Source organism: Glossina fuscipes, unplaced genomic scaffold, assembly GCF_014805625.2.
Source record: "Glossina fuscipes isolate IAEA_lab_2018 unplaced genomic scaffold, Yale_Gfus_2 42, whole genome shotgun sequence".
In the NCBI taxonomy this organism is placed as follows: Eukaryota; Metazoa; Arthropoda; class Insecta; order Diptera; family Glossinidae; genus Glossina; species Glossina fuscipes.
The window spans coordinates 3084207-3110149 of record NW_023998426.1 but is presented as its reverse complement, the minus strand read 5'-3'; the positions used below and the strand labels follow the sequence as shown (position 1 = coordinate 3110149).

General features: G+C 35.2%; 1 protein-coding gene across 5 annotated transcripts in view; it reads right to left on the bottom strand.

The window, feature by feature from the left end:
- The window catches only part of LOC119636997 (tyrosine-protein kinase Src42A), a 105180-nt gene that overhangs the window by 1341 nt on the left and 77896 nt on the right, over positions 1–25943 (bottom strand). For 2 of the 5 annotated variants that reach the window (XM_038032766.1, XM_038032767.1), the window contains exons 4-7: positions 8817–8938; positions 8519–8602; positions 6240–6318; positions 2741–2824 (exon numbers count right to left, since the gene is read on the bottom strand). In XM_038032766.1, the coding sequence (XP_037888694.1) occupies positions 6263–6318; positions 8519–8602; positions 8817–8938 (262 nt within the window). In that variant the 3' untranslated portion in view covers positions 2741–2824; positions 6240–6262. Of the gene's footprint in view, positions 1–2419; positions 2579–2655; positions 2825–5891; positions 5919–6239; positions 6319–8514; positions 8603–8816; positions 8939–12350; positions 13699–25943 lie in introns of those variants that run through there. The other 3 variants (XM_038032769.1, XR_005247200.1, XM_038032768.1) reach the window with 3 other exon arrangements.

The window sequence follows — 25943 nt, the reverse complement described above, 5'->3', positions numbered from 1 at the left end:
AATAAAAATAATTATATTCGTCTTGTGACGAATCTTGCTTTACTGGCCCTCTCCACAATCTAACCCGCTCGATTTTCAATTTCAGGCGGATCGGTACGCCAATCGGGACGCTTTTTACAGTCAGTTTATTATGGTAAGCGAAACTATGGCAATCTTCGGAATAACCAAATTCTCACTTTTTCGTAGAGCTGCCTATAAACAGTAGCTGTTCAGTTATTCGGCAAAGAAGAACCTAAGGCTTACTAAGGATGGCAAAAGGGTTTTTTCTTGAAAGCCTAAAAGGGGAATGAGAAGACAGTTCTCATTACTTGCTTCTATCATTCGCTTTACTACCATGGAGACCATCAAACCTACCCAAGATTGGAAAGTGATCGAGGACTGGTATACACTTGGGTGTGTGCTGTGTGGTGACATTCTTTAAATAAGGCTTTTTTCTCGAGAAAGAATAGTGAGTAGAAATAGGCCTTCGGAATGATATGGCCAAAGGGAAGTATGGCTTCGACTCCATGCAATCTGATAACACCCAAAGACGTAACGTATAGCAAGGCGTAAGCCCAAAGGACGACAAGTCATGAAGTTGTGGGTGTCCACGAGAGCCAAGTAGCTCAAAGCAGGTTTGCCCTAGGTGTGATAATGCAATTGCCATCAGACTACCGGAATAAATGCTTTCTTGCCAAACTGCTGGGTATGGCCTTTCGCGGAAGGGGCGATTAACAATGAGGTGGTAGATAGTGCTTGACGTGCTTGGCTGGAGAAAATTGGCTTAAACCAGTTTTTTTGTTTGCGTCGATAACTGACGCCTTGTAGGAGCAGTACGACCCCTTTAAATGGGGACAAATTAGCTCAGGCTTACGTAGCCAGTTTTCTTTTTAAACCTCTTCTTTTATGATGCGATAATGAACGAAAAACAACACTTAAACGCATCGCGTATATAACAGCTGCACAGCACAGACGGTCGTGAAAGCATTGCAATGCATTTGGAACCTGGTTGTGGGCAAGCAATTTGAATTATTTGCAATTTTAAAGGTAGCGGGACGGCGGCTACCAATGCCTTTCTTAGACCACTGGTACCACTAGGTATCAGGACCAGGTTCGCTCTCCCACTTTGTATGTGGGTGTCACAGATTTAGAAAATGGTCCACAATATTAAAGTATTTCTTAGCGATCTATCTTCGTGTCTAATTGCCCCGATTCGTTCGAAAGCTTTCCACATTAAACAAAAACTTTTTTTATGCATTATTTCAGGTACCATCGGAATACAGCAACTTTCTAGTCTAATAATAAAGATACTACATATGTCCATATCTACCTAGCCTAGCAACGAAGAAAGTGGAAAATCGGCGAAGACCATGAAAACGTTTGTAGTAAAAATGAAAATATTTTAAAATGCATAAAAAACGAAAAAACAAAACAGTGTAAATGAAGAAGAAGGATCCTATTTAGAATATTATTGTCAGCCTATAGATGCGTTGAAAATAATCAAATTTTACTTTGAAGGGCTATCTACTTCTTCAGTGCTGTGTATTACCAGTACACCTGGATCATCATTTATGATTTTGTGATTATTTACCTAATTTCTAAAGTGATTTTCATTAAGATCTTTATAATATTGATCATACTTCCAAATAAATTATCATTGGATGAAGCTCTCATTTCTCATTAGAGCGCTCGAAGCCAAAGAAGAAACGCCTTTTCAATTCCGATACTATCAAAACTATTTTAAAATTGATAGTGGATCTAGATGGTAAACGTAATTTTCTTTGCATAGCGAATTTTCGTCTTCAACCATTTTAAAAGATTAGAATAGATATTTTCCTGTTACTATTTCCCGATCTGCGTTCGCAATCTTCGTTGAGACTGGGATCTTCGGAACGAAATTTGGCAGGTCATTCTTGTCAGATACGAATATTTAGAATTTCATTTCTTAACGTAACGTAAAGCCAAATTAGTTCTTGAAAGTAATGATGCGTTTCATCTGCTTGCCTTGATCTAACAAGTAAAATTATATGCAGATGGAAATATACGACAAAGCATATTTGGAATCTGGAACCTTATTTCCTATTACTCGCTTCGCTGGGTCAAGAGAACTTTTTTGCTGAAACATTCAACTATAACGGAAAGCTTTTCAATATTTCCTAAAAAAAATATAGCAAGTCCCCAATGTGGATCAAACTATTTAGCGGATCGTGTAATCATTCCAAGCGATAATAGATTTTCAATGCTTGTGACATACTGCCTATTCGTCCGACTACAAAGTTTGCGAATTTGAACCTATGGACATTTTAGTAAGTTAGGAACACATAATATTATTTACCAATATTCTTGTCTGCAGCGTGTACGAATTGAATGTTGTAAAAATGTCGGTAATACGATTATGTGTTGTTCAATAAGAAAGTCGTTGTTAGGGGAAGAAACATACCTTGTAAATACTCTAATAGAGAACCGTGTTTCATCAGTTCGGTGATAATGTAAATAGGTTCCTCTACGGTGCACACTGCATATAATTGTATGAGTTTGTTGTGACGGAGTTTTTTCATGATTTGAGCTTCAGCTAAGAAGTCTTTTGGATCCATTGTGCCTATTAAATATAAATTGATAATGATATATCGATGATCGATCTGTAACATCAGGTTTTAAAAGCAATTGTTTACAAACCTGATTTTAAAGTTTTGATAGCGACTGATGTGGTATTATTCCAAAGTCCTTCCCAAACTTCACCGAATTGACCTGAACCAAGTTTTCGTACAAATTTCAGTGACGTTCTATCGATTTCCCATTGATCGCGGGTACGGTGTGATAGACCTTCAGTCACCGGTTTTTCAATCTAAAAAACACGTTATATTAATCATAATAAATGTGAGCAAAAGTAATAAACAAAAAAAAAAAACGACAATAATTAAAGGAAAACAAACATTTATTTAGTATTAATTATTAATACGAATGTGGGTCTCAGGTACGATTAGCTCTTCTTCAATTATGGGTGTGATTCGTGTTAATATAGTTTTTGAATGGCTTACACGGGTGCGTGTAAGATTGCATAAATTAGAGTGGACCAAGAGGACATGTTAAATCCTCTTCTCGCTTGTTTAAGCCTTAATATTATTTTATCCCTTTATGCGTTAAGATAAGAAACGAGGCGAGGTAAGTAAAATTAATGCTCGCCTAATAACAATTCTTTAATATCCACCACCTTAAACTAATAAATCCAGTTTGTAAAATATTTTTTCTTTGTTTTTCCTAAGTCGATTATTGTTATTTATTATTGTATTTACTTCTGCATTTAACACTGGAACTACTGACGATTGAGGTATACTTAATTCTACGGCAGGGGTCAAAATGACTTGTTTCTTAAATTACCAAGACATTTAAATTCAAAGCTACTATTCTGACCTTTTAGGGCATGACTTAATATCCTATCTCACCGAAAGGTGGAACCGAGCCATCTCTGTCGACAGCATTTTCGCTCGATTCATATCCGACAATCGTTCGATGAGAGTTCTCACCGACGCCTATTTTTCAAATGAATTCTACTTAAATTCAGGTGTACCACAAGTTTCCGTTCTTTCCCCTACTCTCTTCCTGGTGTTCATTAACGATCTCCTTGTACACAACGGTCATTCATTTTTGAGTTTAAAGTTTGAGGCCATGCCCATTGAGATACACAAGAAACCCTGTATTATGAATGACATACTAAATCGGGACCTCATTAAAATATCTGAATGAGGTCAGGTAAATAGAGTGAACTTTAATGCCATCAAAATCATAAGCTGTCTCCTGAAGCATAGGAATAGATATGAACAGCCCTCCTTTTTGGTTGCATCAATGTAGAAGAATCGTTTGAGGTTCTCGGTATTAGAATACAGTGCGGTCTTCGTTGGACAGAACAAGAGTTCAAGGTACGGTGTAAAAGGTGTAAAATATATTTCACAGCAGCCGTCTATAAATGGTCAAAATTAAAGTACACCACGCAAGTGTTAGCGAGGGCTTCCAAACTTTGCTCGTAGGTCTTCGACCTCAAGGGCGAGGAAAATGTGTCCAGAACTCTAAATACTCTTGAGTATGAAATATGTTAACCAACTAAGTCTTTTAACAGAACTAGACGCTTTCCTCAGTGTTTTCACCCACTCGTTCTGGAGTTACCTATCCCCCGCACAATGTAGTACCACGTTGTTTTTTAACCGTACTGCCCGTCTTTAGAGCAAGCTACCAGGGGTGGGGTATCTCGCCATGCCTGAAGCTCCCATTTTCAAGTCGAACGTTTACGTTTTCTTCACCTTACTCCTCCTATTACCTTTCCTGTAAACGTGCCCGCGCGTAGGGGATATGCCCTGAGTGAAAAAATAAAAATATAAGCCATGTTCCAGACGTAACATATTTCAGTTCAGCGCTTCTAAGATAACATTTTTACTACTATTCGCGGCACCGTTGCCCATGCGAATAGATTGTATTTGCCCGTTTGTTAAACATTCGCAAAAGTACTTATGTAAAAAAGCTCGCATAATTTGTAATAACTGCCGTAGACAGATTCCAAGCTTTTGATTAACATATGGCATGGGCTGCAAACTTTTCTAGCTATTATTGGGTGTGGAACAAATCCGTTCTCAAACATTTTCCTATCTGACCTTTTGAAACTTATAAATGCAGGGACGAGTCTACAACACAATCGTACTTCGGTAACGGATATTACGATTATTTAGATCCTTATCAAGAACAAATAATAGCGAATTGTATAAATCGGGGATTATATCAACCAGATGACATTTAACCTCAAATTGTTTCTTTTCCCGTTATTGAAAGTGAACGAGAAGTTAACCCGAGTTTGACTATCAGTTCATTCACCTTAAATCTATGGCGAGCAGAACAGTTGTTGCTGACGAAAAATCGTTAAAAAGTTACATTCATTGAAACTATTTTTAAGAGTGATTTCTTTTGTATATTTACAAAAAAAAAAAAAAAAAATCTTGCGCGTTTTCGTGTAAGCTAAAGAGAATTTTCGAAATTATAAGACCGAGAGAATTCAACATAAGTTAATATATTCTCCGTAAGGTTTGATTTAGTCAAAAGCTTCTTAAACCATAATTTCGCTGATCTTTTAGGGTGGATGCGGCCACGCTGATGGGATTCGTAAAAGGTCGTAGAAGTGCAGCCGCCAGCCGGGTGGCTTGACGAGGTTAATAGTCACGAAATCATTTTGTACATAGAATGTAAAAACCTGTCTATGGACTGACTATTGATTCCTTTTAACATTGCTAGATTTTTTCATATCTTTATTTTATATCACGGAGGCATGACTTTATATATAAGAAAAGCCACTTCGAAAGAGTAAATTGGATCTCATCGGAAGGGCCCTATGCACTTTGAAAACGAACGAGAAATTAAATCATGTTTAAATCAAAGCCTTCGGAAATAACTTTTGAGGATGAAAATCCCTACCATAGGGACATGATAAGATCGGAGCAGAAATTTTTTTACTATAAATAAAACTTGAAATAAGGCGTAAACAGTAAGCCCACAGTTTCCTATATCGTCTACTACTTCCCTATAGAAAACTGAAGTTGAACTCGTCAGACGTATCGTTACCAACGTGAGAAAATTGATTTATTTTTTACGGAGTCTTACAGTTTATACATTAAGCAGCTTTTAAGGATATGTACAATGGCAGATTTACAGAGAGCAGAATGGCAGAGCCATTCATATTCAAGAGGATTGTATAGATTCTATATCGAATAATGTTTATTTGTCGAGAATGATGTTAGCATGATTAAATGGTAACATATGACGGTGGTTGTGGTGGTGGTGGTGGTGTTGTTGATTTGTGGATAGTGATCTAATGCTGATGCTTGTGGTGGTTTATATACATTTACGGAAGCACAGTAAAAGCGAAATCCTACCTCGAAAATACCCGCAAATTGACTGGTCTTTGTATTTTGTTAGTGTTTCAGAACCGAAAGATATTTTTTTGTTAGTAAAATTGATGGTAAAGAGTTAAGAATTAAAATAATGTTTATATTAGATTAGTAATAATAAAATGCTATTTTGTTGTACGATATCTTAGTTTGTTGGCTACAAAAACAAAAACAGGTGAAAATAATACAAAAATTTAATTTTATAAAAATGAAAATGAAAATTAGAATCGAATTAATTTTCACATCAATAATTGTGATAAACTTAAGAGATACTATGTATGTGCTATATGGACATCTTTAATTTAGACTATGGAGAGTTTAAGATAAACTTACCTGAACACATGGTTTGCATAAATTCACACACAAGCCATCGGAATCCTTAGAATAATGTTCAACGAGCTCTTGTAATGTTCTATAATATATATATAGAGAAATATATATATACGTATATATATATATATATATATATATATATATATTAATTTATAAAAAGACATATTAAAACAAAAACAAAATGCAATAATATTATCAATGTTTAATTTTATCTCGCAACAAGAGAGACCCTAGCAAAAAAAAAAATATTATCATAATGTCATGGATACCATGCAGATATCCATCACTTTTGAATGAAAACAGACAAACATTTTTTATACATTTCCATAATTCCGAAAAAAGTGAGTTGTTATTATGATAGGACAAACGAGTCTACTACTAGTTCGCTTAAGATTAATTTGTCAAAATTGAATCTTGTTCAAGTTTGCTTGTAGAGTAGAATCTTATATAGGAGAGCCTCTAGAACATGGGTTTATAGGATCCAAACCATTAAAGAATAATGCTAAATGTGGTAAATTTTTTTTCATATATACCGATTTCTATACAAAACGACATTATACGGATAATGATCCGATTTAATACATTTTCAATAAACTTCATCCTTAGGTGGTCATGTTATGTAATCATACAAAATTAATTTAAAATATCTCGAAAACATGCTATCGATACTTGCAAAACCAAACTACATGGACAAATATCAGGCGGACAAACGGACAGACAAGCTTGAATGAAAGATTTGCTTAGGCCGGGAAATGTTAGTTTTGTTGCAAAATTTGTTCGATATCATACAAGAGGGATCGATCACAAGTCAAACTCAATGTATCTCGTACCATAAGTGGTATAGGGTATAAGCAGTGCTATTCGTAGTCTACCAAGGCAACTTTTATAGGCCTGTGTTCGAATGTAAACATTTTCGAATACTTTTTCTAATAATTGCCGTTGTGTAGCCTTAATTTGCAACAAAATTTGAGCTTTAGGTCGGAGATTGCTTTTAAGTCATTTGTTCCGACTTTACTTTTCATATAATGCCAGAAAAAGTAGCCTGAACATGTCAAATGCTTATGGTTGCCAATTGATATTTCAGTTACTTGAAATACTTTTCTTGCCGAATTCCGATATGGGAATATATCTATTGTTCGATACGTCTTGTTTTCTCAAAGATCGCTTGCATTCGAAGCGTTCAATTTGAGTTGACCTAACGATCACCATTTCGATTCGAAAGGTAAAGAAATGTATTATCACCCAGCACATTGGATAAAAAGCGAACCTTAGAGTTATCGTTTCTCATAATTTCACTAAACTTGATTGAAAAATATTTTAAGCAACAGAAAACATTTCAGTTATTTGCTGGTTAATTACCGCCATTGAGGTTTTGAACATGAAAACTAATATTTACATATCTTTAGCACTTTATATTCATCTATTTACTAGGTTAGAAAAAGATGAGTGGAACAGAGGGCTATGGTTTGGAATTTAATGAGATTTTTGATGCACGTCTCGATCTCTTTTAAAAAATGTCAAAGTAATCTTTCAACTGAGTTTTTATAGGAACTTTTTTCTTTTTTTAGAAAATGCCTTCTCCTATATCTAGTGGTGATCAGAAAATTGCGGAAAGGCGATGGATATAGTCTAGGATGTGTGTAATCCAATCGGTAAATTGTATGCCTTTACCAACTGACCCACTTACTAATAGCTGCGGTTACAGATCAAACGTAAGTCAAGGACGATCTATCGCCATGAGAAGTAAACTATGATTTTCCAACGTTATAGTCGCGTTTCTTAACCGCTTGATTTTATAATGCCACGTATATGATGGCAAAAATCGTTTTGTTATTTGTCGCATGTAAAACATTGTACAATAAAGAGAAAGTAAACCTTGAGTCATACCGCTTAATGCGATGCTTGTAAAGCACGGTTTCGATACAACACGGTGTACGTTCTTTTGATTTATATTAAATCCGAGCTTAAGTTATGTATGTTTACTATGCGACATTTTGGTTTAAATAAAAATGTTTCGATATAGCACAGAATTAATCGTCATAAGCGGATTGGTATCCTATTGCCATAAATACGTCATAAGAAATTTCGCTTAAAAATGAACAATCTCCTTACAGTATAGGTACTCCTCAGGGCAGTCAGTACCTTCTGTTTCGTTTCTTTGGAATTATGGTTTGAAAATGTTGCTGTAATACTTTGGCTCCGCCATGGGCTAGGCATTTCATATTTCATAATATTTTTTCCTTTAATTTTTATTTTTTTTTTAATATTTTTTAACTTGCCTGAAGTTGTGCGTCTGGCTATAAAAAATCCACCTTCGTCTAATTGTCTTATACGATAGTGTTTCACTGTGTCACCATCACGAACTGCACCCAAATGAAAGGTAAAAGAAAAAAAAAAAAACAAACGAGAAAAAAATTCATTGGTATATTGTCAATACATATATATGTGTGTTGCATATCTGTGCGTTGATATATTTTTTTTTTATCTTCTTGTTATTTTTATTAAACTGAAATTGAGAATATTTTCTGCAACAAAAAAAAAAATAAAATAAAAATATACAGAAAAACTGAAACTTACCTGATAGTGAATAATCATTATGACGACTCTCCGAGTCTCGGATTAAAAAAGCTCCATGCTCATTTTCGGGCAGTAATAATTTCTTTTCAGCCTCAATACGTTTAATTTTACGGAAGTACCAACTGAAAGTGTACAAGAAAAACAAAAAAAAAAAAAGGCATTTAATAATTGTATGCGTGGCGAAGAACTCAAGGAGCGAGTTTAAAGAAAGTATTTTTTTTTTTCAAAAAAATGAGGAAAATTTATATATTAGGTCTACGGGAAAGTTGTGCCCATTTCAGTTACAACAAGTTTCAACAAATATGCGCTTATTCGTTTGACGCGTACTGGGAACTTTTTTTTTTTTTATCACTGAACACAGTATACACACGCTGACCGAGCAAATGAAGTAAAGCGAACATGAAACGCGATCTCTTGCTACGGATAAAGTCGATTTAGGCCACTGGATTCTGGATGACTTCAAACAATGAAGCAATGCCACAGAAGTGTTTAGAAAGACATTGCTTGCGTTTGCTGAAGATGCGCCTTCGGACAGAACATGCAGAAGATGGTTCAAAAAATTTCAAATAGATAATTTCGATCTATATGGCAAGTCACGCTCTATGCGACCATCTTCGATCGAGGGAAATACTGTCAGAGTCTTGGTAGATCAAAATGATTTCTTGATCATATCAGAAAAGCTTGATTCCGCTTAACAAACCATTTAGGATCATAGTCGGAAACTATCAAGGAAAGAGTCAAGTGAAGCTTATGGTTTCCACACTATCCAATAAAGCTCTGCGAATTACCTAAAAGACAGGTATAGGGATTTATTGTGATCAAAAGAGAGCAAGTTTGTTTAGATGTAACTATTATTCCAAATTTAGTCCATAGCATACATTTATGGCCGATCAATTATTAAAATCAATTTGCCGAATGGAGTTTAAAAGCTCCTACGGTGCGGCTTTATTTCAAATAATGTCCCTGAAGAGGTTTTTTGAGTTTTAATGTTAACCCAGGACTCGGTTTACGGTTCCCGTTATCGAGGTCTCTTAATCGTAGTTTTCAATTTTGTGCTGATGATTTTCCTTCTTGAGAAACTTTCGATGAGCAGTGAGCTGGCGGTACTTGGCAGCGTATGAACTTTGCTCGATATCATAAGTAAAATTTGACATTTGTTTCATCAGTACGAACAATCAAGCGATCGCCTTTCGATCGCGATCTAGCTCGATCTCCCGCGTTTCTTTTTCCCCTGGTCTGTATACCAAATTTTATCAAAATATCTCAAAAATTGCGATCTACATGTTGACAGTGGTCCATGCTGTAAAAAGAAAGAGAACTTAACTCAATAAAAGGCATGTGCAAATCGATTCGGGGAGGTCGCAGACGGAACTAAATCAGCTAAGCAGAACCTTTGACAAGTTAGGTGAATTGAGTTGGTGGTGATGACCGGGGAAAGTTCCGATAAAGTGTCAGAAGATGCGCAATCGGGACGCAAGAGCTGTGACTCGTCTACCCATAATTATGGTTGCACGCATAAAAGAGCCTAACATGGTACTTAGACCGTATTTCTTCTTATTTTGTAGCAAGATCACGAAAATCAAAAAAAATGTATTACTCACTACTACTACTATCGCTACTTTTCTATCGCTCCACGTCTGTAAATAACCGTTAAAATCTTGCTTAGAATCCAGAAAATTTTAATATATCTTTATACCGAACACCGTTTGTGGTACAAGGGTTCATTAAATTTCTACGGATGTATACAACACACGGAAGAACTTTGGGTAGATTGATCGATTCAAAGTTAATTTCTGAATCGATTTAACTTTGTCTGTCCATATGTACGTCTAGTTTTCTCTTATTTAAACTATAGGTTGCAATTTCTGGGATATTTTGATGAAATTTGGTACACTGTCGTGTTTTGGCTCAAGGACGAACTCGGGTGAAAATGTTTCGGATCGTATCACTTATCACATAACCCTTTATTTTAATAAGGCTGGTGTAGGATATTTGACGTGGACTCTCTATAAATATAAATTTTTTTTGTTCTTCGTCTTTTGCGAAACATTCTAAAGCTCTTTCCGTCTATAGTTAAAACAGTCGCGTTTTCATTTCATTTAGCAGCATATTTGCTGATGTGATAAGCGACCAGTTGTTGTTATTGCAATTAGTTTGGATGTGTGAATGTTATTTATTAACAATAGATTTTCATCTTTATCTTCTTGTTTCCTAACACTAACGTTAACAAAAGAATTTCGTTAAAATAAGGCCGACTCTTTTTTTTTTTTTTTTTTTTTTTTATTTGTTATGTGAATATATATCTATCTTATTAGACAGAATGAGAAAGTGTGTCATACACGTAAAATGATGGACGCCTTGAGGAAAGTGTACCAATTTGTATCATATGATTGATTGTATGTGATTTCTAAAGACGTCAGTAAAATTTTATCGCAAACCAAATTTAGTCATTTGCTACATTAGTAACCCATGTGTTTGCGAACGCTTGTAAGACAATTTTAATCGTTTGTTGGCGAAACTGCCACCGTCTTAAAAATATCACAGCAAAGGTGAAACTGCGCTTATAAAGCTTTAAATTTATTTTAGATTCGAACATCCGGTTGCAAAGGAAAACAAAAAAAAAACTACTAAGAAAAACTGAAAAACTGATAGTGAGATGAATAAGTGAAGCACATAATAAATGGAACGCAACGATTTTCAGAAAATCTAATTTTATTATTCAACGTAGACTCAATATTAGGGACCCAATGATTTTCTAATTTTTAATATCCTTCAAATGCTACGATTTATCAAGCAATAACTGTCCGCTCCAAATTCGAGTTCTTCATGCGATGTGAAACGTTCATCTAGCAGCGCTATCGTTCAAAATTTTCCAATTAGATAACAATGTGCGATATTTGGTTAACATGTTAGTGCGTTATCTTTCTTTTTCGTTTCTTTTAACTTGACCAATCACTTAGGGGACATTCGCTATACGTGTAATATGGTGACGAACAGGAAGAAGTGAAGAAGGAGAAAGAGATGGAAAAAATGTTGACCGCAGCCTAGTGGGCGTAACATCAATCGGTAAGTGTTTTGCCTTTACCGGCTGAGCACTCATTAACGTTACGGCCGAAGGGAACTTTACCGCGATTCTTACCTACTCGACTACTCATGCGTAATCTGGGGCTGGAAAAAGATTCTCTGCTTCAAATGTGGTCCTTCTATACGTGTGCCGTCTAAGAACGGCAGCGTATTTACTTTGTCAAAACGTTTGCAACGTGCAAAAGGGGACTTCAGAGACAACCTGAATCATTATCAGATTCTGTATTTATCTAGGTCAGATTGTCCGTCCGTCCTTCCGCCAGCCTTCCCGTTTTACGATAAGCATTGTGCTGGTTGCGAAGGCAAAGATATCGCCATTAAAATCGCCAAAATCATGGGAAGTTCGTGCACGCATTTGGTTTTTTTTTTTTTTTTAATATGATCCATCAATCAGGGCGTACAGTGATCATCAGAAAGAGATGAGAAAAAAGAAGTAGATGAGGATGCGAGGGGAATGGAGATGGAGATCGCCGTACCCTAATGGGTGCTAAGCGTGATGCCTTCACCGGCTGAACAGACACCATAACTAGGGCAAAGCATTGTCTACTGAACTGAGACTCGAAGCCGTGAACAACTAATTGGTAGCTTCGACACCTGTCGGCTCGTCTATGCGGCAGTATGTTTATATTGACAATGGGTCTAATCGGTCGAGAAAGACGCCTGCAGCATAACGAACACCTCTGCAAAAAAGTGACTATTTTACTTACTATCCGCAGCAATGAATTTTTTAATGTAAAGATTGGTAATGAAAATGATCCAGTCATAGCTGAATGCAACTCCTTTAGGTTTTTTTTTTTTTGATATTGGTACTCAACTGATCCAAGTAACGCTAAATAAGTGTACTTTTTATTTTTCTACCCCTTTCAAAGTAGTGAACAACATTAACAAATATTGACTGCAATCTTTCCCGTCTTGTCTCAATTGCAAATTCGATTTTTTCGTAATTCCGTTGGGCTGTGATAAGTTCATACATCAATCATAGCTACGTCACTTGAACATACCGAAATGCTTCAATGAGATGATGAAATAAATTATACCTGTCAAGTGATAAGCGAAACGTCGCATTACATCTTACGTGAAGCCGAGCCAACCTAAAGAATCAAATGTCAAGTGTTTTATCATAACACATATGAGTAATAGTACGATACCCCGAAGCAGGTAAGTTGGCGGGGTTCAGAAGAATCCTGAAACTGGAAGTCGAGGGACCTGGGCGAGTACAATGAATCTCTTCTGTTGATCACGCGTAATAATAACAATAATCTTGGCCATTTTATACTTAATAGAGGCAGAGCAGAGCCCTAGTCCCCTACTTAAAAAGAGCACAATCAAAAACTGGAGCCACAGTGCATATCCCAGACAAGCGTTCGTATGTATACTGGTTTCTTATTTACGTACTTTTTTACATTACATTTCATACATAGTTTAATCTAAAAGTTTCAAGCACGCATAAAAAAAAAAATAAGTAAATGAACATACCGACATGATAGTATATTATAGTTAGGTTAATGTCCAACATATGTGTGTTCTCTTTAACGGCCAAATAACAGTTTTGTTGTTTACAAATTTATTTTTTGCAGTTAATGACACAATTTCTTAACTTCATAGGTAACGAAAATGCACGCCCTAGGATGACGTTGAATTCTTTGGTTGTCTTGCAACAATGTTTTTACATCGTTATCATCATTATTAACACCGTTCGTTCAAGCACAGTTTCATTACTCATAGATAATGTCAACGGCATTCGTATTAATGCTATTAACTGCTCGCTTGCAGGCTTGTAGGCGTCAATCGCGAATCGCTATACAAATATCATTAAATTACAAGTTTTAAAACTTTTAAAATTTTCACTTAAAAAACACAGAATAAATAAACAAAACAAGCAATGAACAAGAAAACAACGCACATTGCCTTGAAGCGATTCTCTTGAGATAGGCACCAGTAGTCGCCGTCAGCTTTTATTGTGGGTATATCAGATTTATCGAGAATTAATAAAATGAATTCACGACTTTTGTAATATGCACATATATATATATATATATATATAGTTGCTATAGATTTTGCAAATTTAACTTTACTTATATTTAGTGTTAATTTTTACACCCTACACCACTTCCAATATAAGGGTATATCAAGTTAATACGCATAGATTCAACACCCAGAGCCACCTGGGATAGTCTCACCTTTTGTTATACCGATCGACTCAGTGTCGTTTTCTAAGTTTGTCTGTCCGTCCGTCTGTGTTGTTTTCAACACCGTACACTTAGATACAATGCCGAGAGCGAGTTGAGATAGTCTTAACTTTTATTATACCGACCGATTCAGTATCGTTTTCTAAGTTTGTCTGTCCATCCGTCTGTGTTGTTTTCAACACAGTGCACCTAGAGAGAGTTGAGATGGTCTCACCTTTTGTTATACCGTTTTCTAAGTTTGTCTGTCCGTCCGTCTGTGTTGTTTTCAACACCGTACACTTAAATACAATACCCAGAGCGTCTTGAGATAGTCTCACCTTTTATTATACTGACCGATTCAGTGTCGTTTTCTAAGCTTGTCTCTCCGTCTATCTGTGTTGTTTTTAACCTAGACGCGGTAATTTTTGAGATAATTTGATGAAAGTTGGTACACTGCCGTGTTTTGGCCGAAGGACGGACGCTATTGAAAATAAATTGGTTTGGATTATTTCTGCGACTACTTTCCATATAACGACTTATTTTGAAAGATCACTATAGAAATAAGAATGAGGTGATGTAGGATATGCATTTAACCGTGGTCTGTGGCTCACTATAGTGTTTTTCATTGTTATTAGTAATTATTATTTTTCATTAATTAATTTTAATTTTTATTTGAATTTAATTCTCATAAAGTTTTTATTTTTATTGTGTTTTGTCTTCTCTTTTTCTTTTCTTAAATTATAGTCTAACCCTATATTCAGAATATTGTTGAATATATTCCGTAGAGGAATTCTTGAATAAATATTTGACGAGATTTTTTGTAAAGCCAAGACAATATTTCTTGTACGTGCATTACATACATTCATTCTCGTTCTCATTTGTTCACTTGCTTTCGTATTAGGAACCTTATTAGAATCAATGTTTTGTCTTTAATTTATTTTACTAACAATAAAAGGTCTATTGAAGGCAGGGAGCAAGAACTGTTGTCCTATGCCGACATCCAAACAAAGTCTTTGATAATATGAAGTTTCAACAGAAATCTCGATTTTCTGTTAAATCCTTAACCAGAGATGAGCTTTAGGTAGCTGCAAGCTGTTTTCTAATTTCCAGGCAAATACTACAAAGAATTTGATGTAACACTAAAATTCCGCTTAATTTCGTTTTAAGTGCTAATAAAAACATGACGCCAGTGCTACTGGGAGGCGGTCGCTCATCTAACTTAATGTTAAATGTTAATAAAAACATTAACGTTTTCATTAAGCATGCGACGAGATGATGAATGTGTTTTTGTTATCTTCCACTGTGCTCTCAGCTCTTGATAGGGAAAGATGCAAAAAGTGTTTCTTCCTTAACAGTAATCTTACTAGACGGTGTCTATGAGTTACTTTTGTGAATGTCGTGTCTGTCTCTCTTGACACGACTCACTTTGACTTCCGCAAATATTCTGTTTTCTGCCCTTTTATAAGCTTTTTTGCGACATTTTTATGTTAATCACTTTTTTGCTGTTAACCTTTTCAGCACTCTCCAGCTACGTGGGAATATAAGTCGTCATGAATGGTCTAATCTTTTCTTAGAATTCGATTTTTAGAAGATCGAGTGGCTTTCACGACAATCTGAAATCGTCAAATGTGGGATTTTCGCTTGTTTGGATACGTTAGATGAATTCATTGAAATTATAAACAAAACCAATCACATTTTAGCTATTGTCCAAATTTTCATAAGTGACTGGGAATAATATGGTGGTGTGATTGGTTATATATATAAAAAAAAAAAAAAAAATGTGCTAAGGTTTAATATAATGCCTGCATTTACACAGGTAGAAAAATGTCTTTAATTTAGCGACCTCTTACACGTCCTTGGCTTCCCGCAAATTCCTTCATTTCTTTTTCGTATCCATCAGCTTCAGAGTTACTCTTTCAATAGATTGCTGTCGGAGAGTAGATTCTCTGTCAAATCAGAATCATGTCTTAGGTGCGTTCTTTTATCTAAAGATGGGCGAAAACAATGATTAAATCCGGCGAAGCAATTCTTTCTTATGATTATTTAAGAGAGCAAAGAAGATTCACTAAAAGCGACAACTATGAAGAAGACCCTGGAGGTTGAATAGCTTCTGTTAAATATCATCAAAGAAACAAAGCGCCAATGCGGCAAGTCCGACTTCCAGCCATTGGATCTAGTAACTCGGCTGACGCCTAAGCTTTTGAAATCCGATCGTGGAAGCATGTTCGCTGTGTGCCGAAAAGCCGCCACTAAACCGATGTGCCGCAACGTCATCTTACTTCTTGTTTGCGTCTCTTCGCCATTTTTATAATGATTTTGCTTTCAAAGAATAGCACTAGTGTAGAAAGATCAATTTGTAAAGTGGTTTGCTTCAATCTGCCTTATTTGTGCAATGATGGTGTCTCTGTAACAAATAGATTGTCCAGAGCATCAGAGGAGTTATGAGAAAACTCTTCTTAATACCACTGTTAAAGGCATTTCCGTTTCCCTTTTTAGCTTTTATTGCTCTATCAGAGCACATATAATATTTCGTGCGTATATAATATTTCGTGATAAGGAAAGACATCTCACGAAAAAAATGTACATTTATTATGCAAATGAATGAATACGATGTCCATGCAAACTAGAGAAACCAGGAGCGACTTCTTTTTGAAAACTTATAAAAACTGTTTTGTTTCGGACAGACAGAAACTGAACAATAACACGCTCTTCGATGTTGTTCGGTGTTGTTACTACGAAGGTCGGAAATTTAATTGAAAGCTTTCTCTGTACATACTGCTTGGTTATGTTGCTAAGACCAACAATGGCAATAACGAAATTAAATTAAAATAAATATTGTTTTAGAGTCATGACTACATTTACTTTATGTGGTTTCTTTTTCATCTCAAAATTTACTTCCCAGAATTGCTTTACGACGTATTTACAAAAATTGTAGCGTGGCGTACGAAACGAACAAAGGTAATGCATTTTGTGTTACTGAGAGCGGATGTGTCAAATATATAGCAGAACAGCAAAACAAGATGATATTTTCTTCTTCTTCTTCGTCTTAGTCTTCGCCTTCGCCCTCTTCTTTTTCTTCTTCTATGTTTTACGATTATTATGCATAAAAATTTATTTTCCTTATGGTTAATAATAACAAAAAAAAAAAAAAAAAAAAATTGTTTTTCTTTGATTTCAAGGATTCGTTGCGAAGAAGTATGCTGCAGATATGATTCCAAAAGGAATTTGACAACGTCCGGCAACAAGATCAAGTGGCATTAATCTAATTTTAGACGCACGTATATTCACTTGTTCGTATCCATGTAATATATGTATAGATGTAAACGTACATATATATATATATACATACATACATAAATACATACATAAATAAATACATACATGCATATATATTGTATTTTCTAACCATAACACGCCATGTCTTTTTCATATTTCATACTCTTTGCAGGTAGTAACCACATTTCAACTTGTTGCTGAAGCAAGGCAATCGAAACAATGCGCAACACAAAACACAACCATCCGACTAACCTGAAAGCCATGCGCATTTGAACAACTGGACGGACACTATTGCCTGACTAGTTTCGTTTTGCTCTACACTATATATGTATATTCATTTCTTCATATGTATATATATATGTATATATATATATAGGAGTTATGTATATATATATATATATATAGGAGTTAGTTAATGGCTATTGGAATTGTAGACATACTCAACTTAAAATCATTCCAAACGAGTTGGTTGGCTGGTAGTGTCTGTAGTTATAGTGAGTGATATTTTTAGAAAAACCGCATTCGGAATTAGTTAAAAATAGTTTATGGGTAAGAAAAACATGCCTAAGACATAAAAGAAAAACAAAAAATAATAACAATCTATCTATTTACATGAACCAACTGACCGCACAAAGCCAATATGCTGTCTATATGTATATGCATATATATATATATATATATATATATATATATACGTATACGTATATAACGTATATATATATATACGTTTATACTCTCGTGCTGCGTTTAGTTATCATCGTAAGATGCATTCGATTTTTATTTTGTAAAATGATCTGATTTGCTTTTCTTTTTTTACATACATATATAAATAGTTTATTAGAGATTTGTGTGGAATATTTTTAAATCTTAGAAAGCTTTTTACATGGAAAAATAAAATTTAAATTCAAATATTTCCTCACAGTTTCGATCCGGTTAAGTGCGTCAACCCAAATTGGACGGAAACTGGATATATGTGAAGCTTTTGTTGTTATTTTGTATAATTACTTATCTGTTGGCATATGCATGGCCTTTTTTTACTCTACTGTATAAATACATACATATTATACAATTATTATAATTTATTGAATGCGCTCGCGCCTCTTTCCTCCACCCAACTACTAACAATAGATATTAAAAAATTCTACCCGAATTTTACTCTAAAAGTTTCAAAGTGTCAAACAAGTTATAATAAAACACTAAGGTCAAGCAAGAAGACCTTTATGCCACTATTCTCGTCTTAACATATCAAATATTACTCTTTGGCGTATAAAGACGTGATTAGCTTAAGCATTTCTATGTGTTAGCTGATCGGTTGAAATGGATTAATATGTAATCATTATATTTGGCACAGAGGAAGGAACTATATATATGAAAAATCATTGTTCTAGACCTATTTTCATCAAAAAAGTGCGGAGAATTTAAACTTTGTACCTTTGTAAGAGAAAAAGTTGCAAAGATCGTTGCTGATCCCATTTTCCACATTTATTTAATAATAATTTATTTACTATGTCATGTCATGTTTTTTTGGTAATATTTTATGACGTTGTATGTTGTGCAATCGTAAAAAATTGTTTGACGTCATCCAATTTCCAAGGACATGCAAGTGTGCAAAAGAAAAAGGAAAAATTACATTCGGTCGTCACTGAATCTTTTATATCCACACCTATAACTTAAAGGAGAGTAAAAACAAAACAAACTAAATAAATAAATTTGCTTGGTCCAACGAGTGGGTGTGGCTGATTTTTTTTTTTCAATTTTTCAGGTTACATGTGGAAACTTTTTACGAGTGTCTGCTGAAGTTTATGAGGAGTGAGCAAAACACTCCAAAAAGCAAGTGTCTTTAGTTTACATTCAATCATGTCCTTTGTCTGCGCCAGAATTGCGAATGTTTTTGCAAAATTTGACGACTTTTTTTTCGCAATCAGTGGAACACTTACCACAGATGTTATAAAAATAGGCAGACGGAACGATGGACGGACTTTGGTAGATGTCGCATTTAACAGTGATTAAGGAATTGTTAAATGTTCTTTTTGTGCACCACAAATGTTTTCACAAAAAAAATAAAATACTGCTACGCTATAACATTGGGTTATCGCGATCAATTTTCTCCATTTTTGTACAGGCATCGTAGGCATCGCCCATAGCTTTAGTTCGTTGAGTAGCAAGCAAAAAACTCAATTTTTTGCGCTTTTTAAAATCCCAGTACTCTTACTTTATGTTATACTTCGGGCGTATCCTTTAATTGACTTTTGTTTGTTTTATCGCATTCTTCAAAAGTCGAGTTAAGGAGGTGTTTGTGGTTTCCCTTTTTACAAATGGAGCTACGGTATTCTTTCATGCTCTTTCCACTACGCTCTATACGTAATAATTGTGGATATCATGATAGTATAGGAAGCGAAGTGCTCCTGATATTGAAACGATGTGGTCGCAAAGATTTTTAGCCTTCTAAACTTCTGCCGATATATTTTTCCAAATAGCGGAGCCTTCTTTGAATATGTACACCAGGCACACTAGCAATCCCGTGTATTACAACCATTTCCCAAACCTCAATTTAGACGGCAGCGATCACGCAAAGCTTATGCTGAGAGAAAATGGCCGGCGCAACGTGTTATTCGTTGTTCACGACTTTTAAAGCTGCGACAGTTGCCGAAATCTTCGAGTGAGAACTAACTAAGCAATTAAACTAGCACACACACACACACACACACACATAACTTGCAAGCATTGTTACTCCCTATTTATATGATTGGTTTTATAGTATTGTTGAAAATCGTTCCATTACAAAATCAGGGTCTACAAGTTGTTCAATACACTTCCTATTATAAATACATTTTCAGTATCGAGTTTTTGTCGAGAAACAGGTTTTTTGCATATAAAGCGAAATACTTTTGGGAACTATTTGGCGAATTAGTTTTCAGAGACACTAAAATCGCTCGCTATGAACTTTCCGAATTCCGAAGAGCTGTCGTTTCCGACGATTACTTATACTTATTGGATAAATTGGTATCAGTGTTCGAAGTACTTTTCATGTTGCGATCGTTAACTACTAATACTTTCGTTTCACTACGAATCTCTGATGAGCGTATAATTACGAATAATTGAAAAAATTGATGATTTCTAGAACGCGCAATTAACGACGATATAACAAAGCACATATATCCCTTCATTGCCTGCTTTATTGCTTTTCGATTGATGATTTTACACGAAGAGAAAGAAGGAAAGAAAGAAAGAAATTTTTGTACAAAAGAAGACAGAAAGTCACATACATGGATGAGTGTCTTCCATTATTAATGCGCACACTGTACATACATTAAATTTGTGATGTGATAAGTGAGAATAAGGCAAATGTAATTAAGTCAATAAACTGTTTTGAAGCTTGAATAATCTTGAGAGGAAAGTTTATGAATTTATATATGCCGTTTAACTTATGCAATTATCGGGAATAGATTTTTATGTATTGGAATTATTAAAAGCCATGATTTCGCAGAAAGCGATTGCAAAGAGAGAAAGAAAATAATTCAATTATAGATAGATAAACAAAAACAATTTCCATTAATTTTGTTTGCATAACAACAACAATACAATAATGTTGCATAACTTATGGTAATATTGCATTTATGCATAAATTCTTGCAAACATCCGACTCAAAATTCATGTGTGCAATCTAATCACATCATGAGAAATAGAGGAGGAACGGTAAATAGGAAAAGTTATACTCTTAAGCCGTTAACTGTTTATGACGAGTGAATAGGTTATGATCCATCCACTCGTCCTTGTATGAATGTATATTTTTAGCACAATATTTTTGTTAGATTTTGTCAAGTCATTTCCATCACAGCCTATTTTCATGCTACACATATTCCTTCTATGACAAATATATACGTCTGATATTTCGGATGCGTTAAAACAATGTCCAAACCTTCCAAAAGAGATAACTGAGCGGGTCGAAGGAGTGATATAAGAATTATTGCTGTGAGTCTTTTCTGTGTGGCAATGTTATTACTGTGGTAAGCATGTTGACGAATCAAGCCTTTGAAAAAAATATTTCTAATGGGCATATAATGCTATGACATAAGTTTTTTTATTAGTCTCTTCGACCTGGTTATGCACAGACCGTCGAGCATACTGACGCCAACTCAATCCTACAAAACACTTATGATGTAACAAGGGGTTTACCTAGGTACATGCAGTGAAGGGTCAATCCTATGGTATCCGATGGCACACGGAGTGAAGAAACGTCTCACACGACCCACAAGGAGCAAGGCTATACACGGCATGTCCTTCCCTCTGACAATGGCAAGATCTTTTCTCAACACCTCAAACATTTAATGTTCCCGCGATTTTGGGAGTAACCATAGCTACCACAAAACACCCGCAATGGAACTTTCGTGCCGTCAGGCAGAAAATGGATGATTGCTTCGTGTGCAACCGGTGTAACGAAAGCCTCTCATCAGATTTTGCGTTAGTTTCCAAACAAACTGAAACCCAGCGTGGGATAAAGTCTATAGATGAGACTGACTGCAGAAATATGGAAGCAATCAACACAATAAATATGGCCCTTGTATTCTCACTGGGCGGGGGAGACCTACCTCCCTACCTCTTTCGTTTATTAACAGAAGTGACACTCTAGGAAGAACAAGTGAGCCAAGTTCACACAATGCGGGGACACGTGGAAACGAGTTGCCACTACACTATTATAGTAGAAAGAGGAGAAGCCTTTCGAAAGACTTAAGGGCCCCAGGTAGTTCATTTCCTCATCGAGGTACGAGGTATATGACATCTACATATAGGTCTTCGAAATAATCTGTCAAATATTTCTGGAGAGATTCTGATTTCCAAGCGTCATCGATGTCGACCTGGAGCGCCGCTTTGTCACTATATAAGTGAAGGAAGTTAAATATTTAAACGATTCCGATGGGTTAATTTAATGACTAAAAACATCGGTTGGATATTACCTTACTACCGATTAGATAATTGTTGTTGTTTAGAGATATTTACGTGATTTTGCGATAGATTAAGAACGGCCTGATTTTCTTTAGCGAAATTTATAGAGTTTTTTTAGTAGAGCACAATGCGTAGACCCAACACGAAAAAGAATTGCAATTTTAAAATGTGAAAATGGACGTAAATCAGACATATGACGTTTGGCACATTGCTTAACGATCAGGTGTACAAGGAACACTAATCCATAAGACACGTATATGCATAACTAACTAATTTGTAATGCAATGCATTTGCAAATTAGTTCAATATGTGAAAATTGATGGAAAAGTGTGAGGGAAATTTAAAGCTTATAAACTAAACTGTTGGTGCAATGCATTGTGTTAAGTCGTTTTCCACAAAAAACTCTTTGTCTTATTTTGTGTAAGTTTGTTAAAATAATTGATGATAACGTCAAATTCGAAAGACAACAAAATATCTGTATGTACAGAGGCATGTGCAATTGCTTTTACGGTAAACAAACATTATTATAGTAAGTACAATAACACACGATTTGCCAATAAGCAGTGAAAGAAATAGAAAAAAAAAAAAACAAAAAGCAAAAGAAAATTGGTGCCAGCTTTACAATTGGCTTGAATCATGTCTTAAATATCAACAAGAAATATTTCTCTCTTCGCGTTAAGTTACATGAGAATATAATTGTCTCATAAACTGCTTGGCAGATACATACATAGATGATTTTTGAATTTTTCAAGAACAAACTTAAGATCCTTTACGATTAACTGTGTGTAATGGCCAACTATAGTGTTTGTCTTTATCTTCTGCATTGTAATCCACAGATAATGGATGCAAGGTCCGCTTGACATATTGAAAATAAGTTGATCCGAATATGAACCAGAAAACGTGCTTTATTTAGCCTTACTTTTGGATTCACATAATGAATGAGCGACCCAATGCTATGTACGCAACTCGCAGATTGCAAGTCTGTGCGATTCAGTATATTCTTTAAAGACAATATTTCTTGTGGCAATCTCGCTCGCCAACATATCGATATTTATGTCGCGCAAAGAAAACAAATTGCTTTGTCCATTAGTCAACTTTAACAAGACATGTTTCGACATCGAGTTTCGTTTTCGAAATAGACCGGTAGTTGACTCATTGACGTCAGCCAAAATAACTGCGAATCAAGGCGAAAAGCTCGATTTCTAAGCTAAATGGCTAAGGCCATTTGCTGGAAAATTAACTCATGACAGTAGGTTTTTTATTGCATAAAAATGTAAATAAATTAAAAAAAAAAACACAAAAGAAAGTTTATGGAACACCAGCAAGACAATGTTCTTACGCAAGGTCAAACCGTTTTAGGGAAGAAGAACACCATTTAAGCATTATGCCGTGCTTGCGTCAAACCATTTGCCAATATTATGAATAGACGACTCTCGACTTTTGTATTACACCACATTGATATCTCCTCTAATATTATGGTGATTTTTGGAGATTTTCTCAATAACTTGCTCTCTCTAACCGTTACAGTCTTCTCTATTCCAGCTTTGTCTGATGCTTCTATTAATTCTTTCTGCTTAGAAAACCGATTGAAGATAGATTGACAAATGCGCTATATTGACTGCTGATAATATTACCGAGAAATTTGACTCGGATGTCAGTGGGGATGCCAGCTAAGAAAAAAAGCCCTTGCACAAGTTTATATGATTCAAATGGGAAAGACAGCAAAGCAAGCCTTTGAATTTCAGTTTCAATTTATTTTAGGTTTAGTGATTCTTTAATATCCCAAGAATTTATGTTCTTCTTCTTGACAGTGTCGTGAATTCATATCCACGCAAACGTTGTTTGACATTTGACGCAACGGAGCAGAGAGTCTTTTGACTATGGTTAAATATTCCTTCCTCCAGTGTGTTTTTGCTGATCATAAGACTCGTTTTTCCAATTTACCGTTGAAATAAATGAAAACATTATAGTGAGACGCGGCCCAGCATTAAATAGCTGACATCACATCGCTTAATATGTTTATTCCAATAACAGATAACGAACTTGAGACAGAACACAAGAAAGCAAAATAAACGGATAGACAAGCTTAGAAAGCGATTTTGAATCAGTCGGTATAATAGAAAGCAGGTCTTGCTCACGTTCTTCTGGGTGTTGCATAAATGCACATTAACTTAATCTACCACAAGTGCTGTAGGGTGTAAGGAACCACAAATTGACGGCGTGATTAATAAATTCAGTCCATCATCAATGCTGCATTTGCATGAAAAAGCGATCAATATTCTTATCCTATCACTTGCGAACTCTTTCCAGAAGCGTCTTCCGATGCCTTGTTGCTTTCAGTGTTACGTTCAGTGTTTCTTATACCTTGTCGCCACCACAGTCGGTATCGTTATTTTAAGACGGCTTACTAGACCTAATTACTTCTTCATTTCTATTTGAATCAGCAACTCTCTCTCCCTCTCTCTGTTTTCATCAATTACTTCTTTTATCTTTTCTTAGACTATCACTTAATACTAAATCCGTTCGCAATTATCCCACTTCGCTAAGTTCGTATGCCATCCCTATAGCATTACGGCAATAATGGCCAAGGATATCCAGGAAAATCCCGAGCTTGTATGATCTTATGAAACAAATGTGTTAACATTCTTGCTCAGCATTTGATTGCCAACCATTTTAATTAAAATTTGTAGTTTTTTTAGTATTAGTATTACAGCGACGGTCAAGATGACCTTTTTGAAATTCTGACCTTAAAAAAAATGATTATAAAGCAAATTCCAATACTTTTCAATCTTTTTTATTTATTTGAAGAGACCTTTGAAAGCCCATAATCAGTTTCTAGTTTCCGCGTGGTGTAGTTTTCGAGTTACCCATGACATGTACCTATTTCCATTGTAGCGAACAATTTTGACGAATAACTTTTGTGGGATAGCCAGGGCAGCAAGCAAAAATATGAAAAATATGTCAGAGATTATTTCAATCCCTAACCTAGCGTGGGCGTGTATGTGGGCAAATCACAATTAGTTTTTAATCGATTAAAAAAGGTTTGTGCCAAGTTGCGTCTTTCTATCTTCATTTTTGCGATTTCACAAAAATGTTGAGACAAAACGACTCATAACGGAAGGACTAGGTACGCGTAGAAAGTCGACAATTCTATTGCCAGCACTACATAAAATAGATATATAGAGATATTTGTCACAAAACTTTTCGTGCCTGTTTTTTATACTTTAACAATTTTTTACGTTGCCCTACCAGTAGCAGATTGGTGCACGGTCTTCAGGAATGAATACTTTTATGATTTTCAAAATTTTAAATAATGCGTTCAGATTAACACTTCGCTGATTAATTGATGTGGAAAACTTAGAATATTTTTTCAGTGTAGTTAAAAAGAAATCATCAATATTTCAACTGTGAAAAGCCACAGACAAATTTTATATCCGATCAAAGTTCTCGATGTCATGTTTTCAACCGAAAAAAGTTTTCAATTTCAATTGTTTGTGTCGAATTGCAACTTAAACAAAAAAAACAAAAAAACCATTTTGATACCGAAATACGTAGAGTATGTGCGTATATCTGAATATACAGTATAAGGTATTCCCAAATGAAGCGAAGCTTGATATCGTGTAGCGATTTTTATAGCTTTAAAAATTAATGTCAT